Genomic DNA, 11,947 nt, shown 5'->3' with positions numbered 1-11,947 from the left:
CAATCTCTTCAACAACAAATAACGACAAGGTAACAGCTGGTAGACGAAAGCTACATAATACCACACAGAGGAACAGTCGAGGATGCTGGGTGGAAAAAGAGAGGTGGGCTCAAAGTTGGACAACTCTTGGCTTTTCTGAACAAGAATGGTTATCGTATGATAAGGCCAGATAAGGGAAAGTTCACAAGGGGCCATCAGCCAATTAACTGCCTTTTCGGCGATCTAATTAACTGCTTAGGCCAACAAGCTTACCTTGCACGGTAATGAAAATCCTGGCATCTCGGTTATGATGTTAGAGGAGACGGAAATCACTCGCTTCAGGAATAATTTAATGTAGTGTACAGTAGAACAAAGACATCCTTGGAAATCTATAACAGGGTTTATCTTATTTAATAAAAAATCCAAAATATAGTTTGAAAGGCTACACACATATTGATATATAGCGTTTTAAGTACTGTATGTACATATATACAGGGAAATACCACAATGGTATTAAATATATGTTTCTATATTGTACACTACATGTTAATGTAAGCAAGCTTACACAGGTACATGCATGTACACAATTATTACTTGCACATATGAGCACATACATACGTACCACAATATATTTACAAGGTTATATATATATATATATATATATATATATATACATTATATATATATATTAATGTATTTAGATGTACATATCTACATACATGTACAAAAGATGTACTATATATATATTATGTTGTATACCTCTATTTATGTTTCATGCATATTTGTGTATATGTGAACCTATTATACCTATTTTGTTTGTATTATTATATTTTATTTTGTTCATTATCATTTATGTTTTTTTACCAAAAAAATCTTAAGGAAAGATTTCTAACTGTTAATCAACAGAATCAAAAACAAAGAGTAAAAACAGGACGGCAAATCAAGTACCATTATTCTAGTACATTGAATCGTTGCCTGGTATTAATAAATAGAATAAAAAGAAACGAATCCTTGCAGAATGTCAAAAGGTACTAGTACATTATTGCTGTAATACGAGTACATCGTAACATTATTTTAACAAGATAAAATCTTTACACTAATATCACTGTACAAACAATGCTAGTTACATTTGCAGGTATTGACGAGAATAGAAAAATGGGGTTCCTTATTCGCCCCTAAAACAGCATCAGTAACATGTATAAGAGAAAGTTACAGCACAAAAGCAACGATGGAATTTATATTAGAAATGGGAAATATACGGTTAGCCTAACTTCCCTCCCTTTCGACACCCTCGTCTACAATGAAAAGTGTATCAAGGACTTATCACGTCACTAATGTCAGAAAAAGTTACTTGTTCCTTCGTAATTGTTAATTCCTTGAATCTTCACATTAATGACTCCTTACTTTGACATATTCTTGTAACTACAACCAGCAAATATTTTCCTCGAGAAGACACAAATATCCACAGTCATTCCTGCAATCAATATGTACATAACGTATCTACACACACAGGAACCGAATCTTTGTTTCGACATCAATAATCTTATTGCTTACGTCGCCTTCTTGTTCGGCGAAGTTCAGCCTTCTTCCCTCTGCGGTTATCATGGTCTGTGTAATATTTAGTCGTATTGTCGGGAAAGAAAACGATTCTGGTATGGTGTTGGTTTCTTCTTTAAAGCTGCGTTGGAGAGGATGTTTTATTGGTCTCTCCCGTTGGATCATTCACTGCGCCCTCGTCTCCCACCGAAGATTCAGAGAGGTCGCGCTTCATCCTGGAATAGTACTTCACGTGGTGTTTCATCAGACCACTGTCTTCAGTTTCATCGACCTTCTTTCTTAGAAGAATGACCTGGAACCGCTTGAATATACCCTGTTCCGCTGCAAAAATAAAGAAAATCCTTCAGGTTTTGATCTCAGTGAGTCAGCTACTTTTTCTTTCCTCTTAAAATTTAATCAGAAGTAGGTACGTATACGTATAGATACGAAGAACAATAAGCAAAAGCGTTTCATATCAGTTTGGGTAGTCAATAATATATATATATATATATATATATATATATATATATATATATATATATATATATATATATATATATATATATCAATTCAAGCTACAATGTCCCGTCCACCTGGACGGTGGTTCGATCCCATGGGGGGACGAAATTGTTATCAACTTAAAAATTCCCCTTCCCCTTCGGTACATATATGAAAATATATCATTTGGGAGGTAAAGTGAATTTAGATATTAAAGGACATTGTAGCTTGAATTGATATATAAATGGATCACGGTTCGATGTGATAATTATTCATAACAAAAGGCTACGTTCTGTCAAACGCTCGAATTGGCCAACATGGTAGACGGGGTTTCATATCGATTCTAATTACGAAAGCATCCAGATCGAGGGTGATTTGTAAGGTCAGAATCGATATGAACTTATAGCGTCTCTGTTGGCTGATTGGATAGCGTCACTGACTGTCCTGATTTCGTCCCCGTCCACCTGGACGGTGGTTCGATCCCATGGGGGGACGAATTGTTATCAACTTAAAATTCCCCTTCGTACATATATGAAATATATCATTTGGGAGGTTTAAAGTGAATTTAGATATTAAAGGACATTGTAGCTTGAATTGATATAAAATGGATCACGGTTCATATGATAATTATTCATATATTATATATATATATAATATATATATATATATATATATAATTTGAGCTGGTGTCGTTTCTCATTTTGTTAACACAAAAATTAATAAAACCACAAATAAACATATTAAGTCATCAGGCCCTTGCTCATCATTTTAACTGTATTAATTTAAATGATAACCCTAACTTTTGATATTTAATTCAGCTAATTAAATTTCAAATTTAGCATCAATCACTCTACTTCATATGACAATGAGCCTACAATAGCGGGGATGGGCTTAGATAGCGAAATATAATCTAACACTGTACTTTCTTGAAACAATTTTTGGAATAAGGCTGATGGCATTTAATACCATTTCGGGTTAATGTGAAATTATATGAACACTTAATATAAACCATGCATAAATACCACCCTAACCTCGCTCCCATCTCTCAGCAAAGGCAACATAAACTGTCAGGAACTGTCAGTGAATATTAGTTACAAGGTGCTTCCAATCGGACCTCACCACGTAAGGTCAAGCTTAGGGCAAAAAAAACTGTAAATCCAAATAAAGTACAGAATGCCGTCACATCTATGGCCACCCTCTCTTACCACTGCCTATTTTCGATGCACAAACCACAGAGGAAAACAAAAACAAATACAGATCTTAATTTGTGGCAACATTTTCGCCCTCATCAGGCTCCTTCCAGGGAACTTGACTGAAAAAAGTTCCCGGAAGAGGCCTGATTTGTTATCCATTTAATACTGGGCCAAATTAAGATCTGCATTTCCTTTCTGCCTCCCTAGTTTCTCCTTCGTTTGCATTGTGGAGTACATTGAAATATTCTCTCTTCGTGGTTGAGAAGAATACAGCTGCCCTTAAGCATGGTACACACTATGCCATCATGTATCAGCTACGTGATGCAGTAGTGGTGTTGAAAAAAATTAATAGCGGCCAAACTGTACTGCAACACTGCTCACTTGTTCTCGCAGTTCAGCTTTCAACGGCAGGATGTCTGCCGATGATGTACTTTGCCAGGAGACTCTACTGTGGGGTGTAGTTGCTCTGAGTGCTGCAAAAAAGAAACTTTTGAGGAAGAAACGTAGAACCTTGTGGTGTAAGCAATGGCTTTCTCGGCGACCTCTGAAGGGAAGCTTCAATGAAATATTTTTGGAGCTACAAGTCGAAAATCCAACAGACTTTGAAAACTACACAAGAATGCCAATCCTTGCATTTTATAGATTGTTGGAAAAAAATTGAACCATATTTTTGTAAGCAGGACACCAGCTTTCGAGGCAGCATATCACCAGGAGCTCGTTCTTGCAGCTGGAGGATCGTATGCAAGCCTCCAATATTCAACCAGGATTTCAAGAAGAGCCTCAGTCTAATCATCCCCGAAACCTGTGAAGCCATCTATAATGTCCTTAGGGAGGATTATTTGAAAGTAAGGTTCAAATATAGGTACAAAGTACACAAATATTTTTTTTATTACAGGAAACGCAGCTCATCAAAACACCATAACTTCGGAGTGTAGAGATCTTCCGTGCCAGCTCCAGACTTCTGTGATGCTTTGATAGCAGACATTCCCTGCAGAATTGTCTTGAGGGTGTGCAGCTTTTTAGTAATGTCTTCATTCCGCAATGTACAGTTTACAAAACTCGATAACTCTGATTTCATGGTTTCCAAGCTTGCACTCCTGATGTTTCTCACCTTGTAATGCTTGCATTTGATGTTCCAAACAGATGGATGTTCCTTCAGTAATTCAATAAAATGTATTGTGTTAGTCCTTGTCCACTCAAGGGGTTTGGCGGGTGGTGGCGAGCGGACATCCTCCCCCTCTCAATGTTCGTGCATCACTGAGCTGAGTAATGAAATGGCTCTGCCCCATCAACATGTTGGTGATGCAGCTTCGTGTTGAAAAAGTCGTTTTTCAATGCATCCATCTAACACTGCGAGCATCATGATGCATAGTGTGTACGGGGGCTTTACATACGTATAGATAAGTAGAATGGAGGAGCTTTGCTCAAAGCTTCGTGACCCTCTCTGACATTATATATACTATAACTGACAATTCCACTTCAGCTGCAAAAGCTTTGGTGAGAACGCTGTACCTACCGAGAAAGATACCTTTTATAAAGAATGCTTTAACTGTATTCTCGTGAAGAAAGAGAAAGAAAACTTACAAGACTGTCGAACGATTGTCTGAGCAACCAAGTAGAGCGCGACGTAGAGCACTATTGACAGGAGTGTCATGACGACCCCAGTGACGAGCAGGCTGGTTGGACCAAAGGCGGCAAATTCCTGAAGGTGGCGACAAAAATGAATCACAACATTAATTAATCACCAAAAATGAATCACAGAGATTACAATATCGAGCGAAGCCATAACTGTTTATCATGATACAATGAATTCAGCTATTACGTGAAGAGCATAGACTTAATTCAATCACGCTTTATCATATATAGTGTAAATATAACAGCAATTTACGGTATATTAATTCAGTGGGAGCGTGAAAGACACCTTTAAATGGGTCACAAACCAAGAGCTCTAAATCAAGTTAACAAAGTAGTTTAATTTGGTTATAATGATGGCATGTATACTTTGATGAAATGATTTTACGCCCTCTCCCTTCAGCAAACAGACGTCAATTTCAGGCAGGTCTTCGAGAGAAAACCGTTTTTTTAATAAGCAATTATATTGTCAACAGTTATTTTTGTATTTGATTTGGTTTGACTTTATTACTAACCATGTCATTTAACTTCTAAAACTACAACAGAGACTTCAAGTCCTAAGTCTATAAATAATATTCATGGACGAAGATGACGCCATTTCGTTTTGCTTTCCTCAAGGCAGTTCGGGAAAGCCCTCTTACTAAGCTGTAAACATGCGCATCTCCTTCTGCAACGACGTAGTGTGTCTCAGCAGCTGTTACAGGGTTACAAGATATTCATCCAGGCTCTTTTTCAACAGAGGAACAAAATTCCTGCTTTTGCTTGTAACTAGCTGAATTTATCAGTAGAGAAGTAGGTCTCTTCCTTGGCGACTTGCCAGCAACTAGTGTTGGTGGGCGTTAAGTACCTTCTCTATTTTCCGGAATGAAAGTCTAAAGTTTATCACGCAGAAAATTGCTGAACTTACAGTAAATTAATTTTCATATATGCAGCAGACTCTGTTTTTCTTCTATTTAATATCAGTTTTTTCTGTGATTAACAGGAGGGAAGAATTCCTATTTCAAATTGTCTCTGTCAAGATTATTGATTGTTGTAAAACAGTAATTCCAAACACACTACCCGTGGTAACTTTCTTACAAAAGGTCTGCCGCTATAATTACCTTTTTGCAGCAAAAGGTACAATTTCCAGAAAAATAACCATTTGAACTCTTTGCGGACTAAATTAGTAAATTCCCATTGCTCATAAATGATCTATTTCGTTAATAAGTTGAAATCATAACTTATTACGGTCCAGGTTAACAGCAGTATAGTTAGTACTCACATGGCCTATGATGACAGGAATAAGCATCTCACCAGAAGCTGCTGTGGCCACCAAAATACTCGTCATGAAAGCTGGAAGGTACAGAACAATTTTATCAGTGTGGCTCACTCTAAGTAGCACTCAATTTAGAGATATTTATATACATACATGCATAAATAAATACGTACACATATCTATTTACATACACACACATACACACACACACACACACATATATATATATATATATATATATATATATATATATATATATATATATATATATATATATATATGTGTGTGTGTGTGTGTGTGTGTGTGTGTACGTGTGCTCCAAATGAATTAAGCGCTTGTGTTTTTTTATAACTGAATGAGCCTATTTGTAGGTAAGACAATGATTGCTCTAGGGGTTCCTGATGCGTGACATTAGACATCAGTGTGAATTTTAACTAAGTTTTAGGTTTACGTGGAATAGGAATTTGTTCATATTTTAAGGAAGAAAAAAAAAATCATCTGAAATCAAGACGCGTAACGAGTCGAAAAGTTTATGTACTACATCGGTAATCTTTCAAATGAGGCATTTAGGCTTCTAAAGAAACTTGGAAAGCGTCTCGTATTTCTAAGAATTACGTTTACCCAAACTTTCGGAAAACCTGTTTACAACTTTCTCAGGAAACGCAGTGCCCTCTGTAACGCCGCTTTTAAAATAGGAGTAGTGGAATTCTGACATTTCAAGGTTTCTTTTCATTCCTTTGTGGAAGTTTTTCTTCTTCTGGAAACTGATTTAACATGGAATGATTTATAACTTATTCACTGTTCATGCTATTCTCACATTATAGTATTCGTGTTGATTTAATCTTACTTTCATGGCAAAGTCCTTACTTTCAAGTAGATTAATTTTTCGTGCATAAGAGGCTGTGTATATAATCTATTAAAATAAGGAAAATTAAATCTATTCAAAATATGGAATATGACATCTTGTAACTTATCATCACTGATGCAAATCACTGCCTTCTAATTAAAGCACCGTTTTTTTCCTTAAGTCTTGTTGTTTACACAAATGCGATATCTTGTGCTTACCTCATTTCAATTTTTATCTGACAATTTTTATCTGACAATATGATACGCATTATATTCTGTTTTATTTCCTTACACCAATTATTCGACCATTTCACTTTATCTATTCTATTTTACGCGATTTCAATTTTTGGTCATCTGCTAATCCAATTTTTCTATCCCCCTTTTCTTGGGTGGAACTAAGAAGAAATATCCCTAGGTACGTCAACACCTACAAAATCAGTTAACTTTGAAATGCAATGGGAAATGTTTTAACCTACATCTATCTAATCCTGAATCTATAAAAAACAGAGTATTTGGTCGACTGACGACCGCTGAAGAACAGCGCGAATTCAAAACAAAACTAGATTCCGAAAAAACCTTGCTATCAGTTAATCAATATCATTGTTTTCAACAAAACAAAACTACAGTTTCCGGCAAAACAAAACCATTTTTTCTAACAAAACAAAGATAGTTTTTATGTGGTTTAAAAAAAAAGAAACTAGTTTCCAACAAAAACGAAACCACAGTTCCCAGCAAATCAAAACCGTTTTCTCCCAACAAAACAATTTCTATGTGGTTTCCAACAACACACTACAGTCGTCCCCCCCCAAAAAAAAAAAAATCCACGTGGTTCCAACAAAAAACCAGTTTCCAGGTGGTTTAAAAAAACCGCTATTAAAAAAAATCATTTCCCAAAATTTTCCAACAAAACAAAAACCGCAGTTTCCAACAAAACAAAACTATTGTTCCCAGCAAAACAAAACCATCGTCTCCAACAAAACACAACCGCAGTTTCCGCCCAAACAAAACTATTTCTTCCAACAAAACAAAACCACAGTTTACAACAAATCGCACTTATTCCTCACTGATATTGGCTTTGTCACAGGCGGTAGGTCGGGTTCCGCTTTAACCAAACAGAATTGATGTGGAATTGAGACGGATACTCGGCTTCGATGAATGGTTCTTGAGATGACTCAACGTCGCAACGAAACTAATAAACACACCTCTCTCTAATTCTAAGAACAAGTTATCTTCTCTTAGTACTGGCCAGGCAACAAATCTTAAGGTTTTTTTATGATTATTATACCGTGGACGGGTCGAATCTTCATTCCTTTACCAGACTTCAAAATTCCGTGTACGCGTCATTTTCATGTCTTCTTGGTTTTAATGAAGCTTTTTCACTTCTTGTCACGAACCCTCAACCAAAAATAGTTTTCTTAAAACCCAATTACTTACGTAGGATTACCATTTTATTTATTACTGATACAAAAGACAGTTGCACTGTTTAGTTTCTCCTTTCTTTGCTGCTAAACCTCGGTTTAGAAAGAGATTACAATTTTCACTTTATCATGTAGATTATTCTTAGTTTAAAAGAGTTATCTCTGGCAATAACGATGATACCGCTGTACACAATGTTTAAGCACAGGCTATAATAATGCACACTCGAATTTCATACACAGATATGTGTGACCCACTGAATAAAGACATTCATGATTTTTCGAAAACTTGAACAGAATGATAATCGTACGGGTGGTAGATGAAAAATGAAGGTAAAATAACAGATGGAAGCATTACGAGAAAATCCCCTCTTCTGTTGAAGTGCGCTTCTTTCTAGTGTTCAGCTTTTGAGTAACATCCCGTTCCCCAAGGTTCTAACGACTGGCTCCGTTCTTTCCCACCACTCAAGCTAGACTAACCGAAAGCAGGGAATGTACTTAGTACTTACAAGTGACGTGTATATAAGTCTCCGCCAAGGTGACAGCTGTAGGGTAGACGGACGAGAGGAAGGTCCCGAAGATGCAGGTCCCGACGTACAGGACGCTGTGGTTGTGGCTGAAACACAGCATCAACACCATCGCCACTAGACATCCGCACTAGAAAGAATCCATGAAAAAAAATCAGATTTTAGAAGTATAGTTGATTTGATTTGATTATGAAATTTGGGTCTTGAGGACCAAGCGCCGGAACCCATCAGGATTAATACTTATCCCAGCGCTTTCTCCGTAGGGAGGTAGTGCCGTCAATGCAGCTCATGCGGTGCACTGTATGCATTACTGAAGGTTCTTTGCAGCGTCCCTTCGTCCCCTACCTGCAACCCCTTTCATTCCTTTATCTGTACCTCCGTTGTCTTTCTTCATCTTACTTTAACACCTTTTCCTAAACAATGGATTCGTAGTGCAACTACAAGGTTGCACTTTTCAAACCTTATTACTGTTAATTTCCGTTTCTGCGCTGAATGAATTTACAGGTCTCAGTGTTTGGCCTTTGGCCTCAATTCTATGTTATATTCTATTCTATTTCTAACAAGCATTTCAAGCATTAAAAAAACGAATTTGTGAAAAAATCAGATATAAAAAATATATTATTTCCGCTCTGGCTTCTCAAGAAAGAATTTTTTTCCCGCGTAACTGGTGGAAAGTGACAGATAGTTTGGTTGTACGTGTGACCTTAGTCCAGGGCTTTGAAGGTTCAGGAAAGTACGGAAGACAACTCACAATATTGCACAGGAAAAAACGGGAGACAACTTACAATATTGCACAGGAAAAAACGGGAGACAACTCACAATATTACACAGGAAAAAAACGGGAGACAACTCACAATATTGCACAGGAAAAAACGGGAGACAACTTACAATATTGCACAGCAGCATGAAGGACGGGGCGAGTTTGGTAGCAATCCCGATGGAGACAAGTCGACCGAAGGCGAAGGTGCCCCAGAAGCAAGCGTTCAGGTAAGCGGCTTCGTTCATTGACATGCCAGCGATGCTCTTCACTGCGTACGAGAACACATACAATCCATAGCCAGACTGTCAGAGGAGGGAGGATAGAAAGAAAATTATGAATTCTGAAATTGTAGTTAAGAAGCAAGTCGCGAGAGGATAAATTAGCAGCAGTTTCCAGGAAAGTTTCCTGGAAAATGGAGTTTCCAGGAAAGTTTCCTGGAAAATGCTCCACATGATACAATGTTTCCTGAAGAAACATTGCATCTCGAGGAAAAGTTAAAGTAGTTTCATTCGTAGTTTGTTTGATTAAAATAAGCAGTATATGGATATTTAACTGCTTACCCACATACATAATTTATCTGGTCCCAGCCGATTAAAACATTCAAAATCTAGTTACTTTTTGAAAGCCATGAGCTGCAACGTCGAGTGAGATATTCAAATCAACACCAGAGGAAATACCTCCATACCCAGATATTTATGTATCTTTTTTAAATAGTGAAAATCTGCGCTTAAGTAGATGGCATGAAGACTAATTTGTTACAAAGTAAGCAAAGATCAGGAACTGAACGTAGCGGTAGCAACGACCCCGGCGACCCACGCCCAAAACTAACTGCTTCGTCAGCCATTATCCTCCAAGTTCACGCCTCACCTGAAGACCGTCGTAGAGAAACAGCATGGCAGCAGTGAGGGTGGCCACCATGATGACCTGTTCGCGGGTCACAGTGGGTCGATCTTCGTCGTCCTTAACCTTGACGGTGACTCCCCCGGTCAAGTGCATCTCGTACTGCTCCTTGTTGCCCTCGACGTTGGGGGGAGCTTCAGGGGGGTCGGGCCCTGTGTTGTCGAGGCCCATCATCTCCCGGACTAAGAGTACCGCCAGGAGGAGGATCACTGGCACCTGGGAGAGGGGGTGGGGGGGGGGGGTGATCCAGGTTTAGTTATTTATTACCTAAACGTCACACTCAAATATAGAAGCTTGTATGTGTGTGTTTTACATTAGCTTTCATTTACAACGGACTTTGATATCATTCATGCAAATACAATAACGACATGATTATTCAAGTGTAACTGTATGCGTGTGTAGAAGTAAAATCGATAATGAAGGCACTTAAAAAGGAAAAAAATAACTACATATAACTATATATATATATATTATATATATATATATATATATATATGTATGTATAAGTGAATTTTTATCACATCACCGTGATTCATATACATGCATTAAACAAAGAATGTCCTTTTATATCCAATTAGCTCTTTTTGAGTTGTTGATAATTTCGTTCTCTCGTGGGCTCGAACCAGCGCCCAGCGGACTGAGGAGAAACCAGGACTTCAGTGACATTATCGACTCGTCCAACAAGTTAAGATATATTAATGATATATATATATATATATATATATATATATATATATATATATATGTATATGTATATAATCTTTTTGTCTTACCTGGAAGCCAGACAGAATCCAGAAGGCGTACTGGATTTCTGAGTCTGATTGAGTGTCATTAGGATGATGCAACGGTTGAGTTATATTTGCTGGCATATTCAGATGGATTTTGTGATACTTTTCGGCGCTGGAGTCGGAGTCGTTGCAAGCCTTGTTCTGCAAGAATGGTTCCGCGATCATCGGCGACAGAAAGGCACCCAGTCCATAGAAGAAGTGCAAAGCCTGAAGGAAGAAGTCAAAAGTTTATGTAATTAATTCAGTCCATAGAAGTGAAAAGCCTGAAGGAAGAAGTCAAAATTTTATGCAATTAATTTAGTCCCTAGAGGAATTGGAAGGCCTGAATGAAGAAGTTTAAAGTTTTATATCATTAATTTAGTCCCCAAAAGAAGTGCAAGGCCTGAAAGAATTAATTGAAAATTTAAAATCATTAATTTTGAGATAATACTAGCTGCTTTTCATTCGTCGTGGATAACTAAATGGATGGCAAGACCGGCCGAGAGAGAGAGAGAGAGAGAGAGAGAGAGAGAGAGAGAGAGAGACGTACACTATCATTACTTGAGCGTTTTAGTTGAACTGGTTGTAAAGTTATTGCCTCTGAAACTTTCCCAATTGGATAGTCATGGCTTCATTTTG

At 37.5% G+C, this 11,947-nt stretch overlaps 1 protein-coding gene across 2 annotated transcripts in view; it reads right to left on the bottom strand.

Annotated features, from left to right (window-relative positions):
- Positions 1-318: 318 nt before the first annotated feature.
- Positions 319-11,947, bottom strand: part of LOC135207455 (major facilitator superfamily domain-containing protein 4A-like) — a 61,476-nt gene continuing 49,847 nt past the window's right edge. For both annotated transcript variants that reach the window (XM_064239180.1, XM_064239181.1), the window contains 7 exons: positions 11,315-11,536; positions 10,509-10,757; positions 9,770-9,943; positions 8,864-9,011; positions 6,100-6,170; positions 4,791-4,908; positions 319-1,857 (listed from right to left, as the gene is read on the bottom strand). In XM_064239180.1, the coding sequence (XP_064095250.1) occupies positions 1,652-1,857; positions 4,791-4,908; positions 6,100-6,170; positions 8,864-9,011; positions 9,770-9,943; positions 10,509-10,757; positions 11,315-11,536 (1,188 nt within the window). In that variant the 3' untranslated portion in view covers positions 319-1,651. The remainder of the gene's footprint in view (positions 1,858-4,790; positions 4,909-6,099; positions 6,171-8,863; positions 9,012-9,769; positions 9,944-10,508; positions 10,758-11,314; positions 11,537-11,947) is intronic.

The sequence above is a fragment of the Macrobrachium nipponense genome, chromosome 32 (assembly GCF_015104395.2).
Source record: "Macrobrachium nipponense isolate FS-2020 chromosome 32, ASM1510439v2, whole genome shotgun sequence".
Classification (NCBI taxonomy): domain Eukaryota; kingdom Metazoa; phylum Arthropoda; class Malacostraca; order Decapoda; family Palaemonidae; genus Macrobrachium; species Macrobrachium nipponense.
The sequence above is the reverse complement of the archived record's forward strand: the minus strand, read 5'-3'. Positions and strand labels throughout refer to the sequence as shown.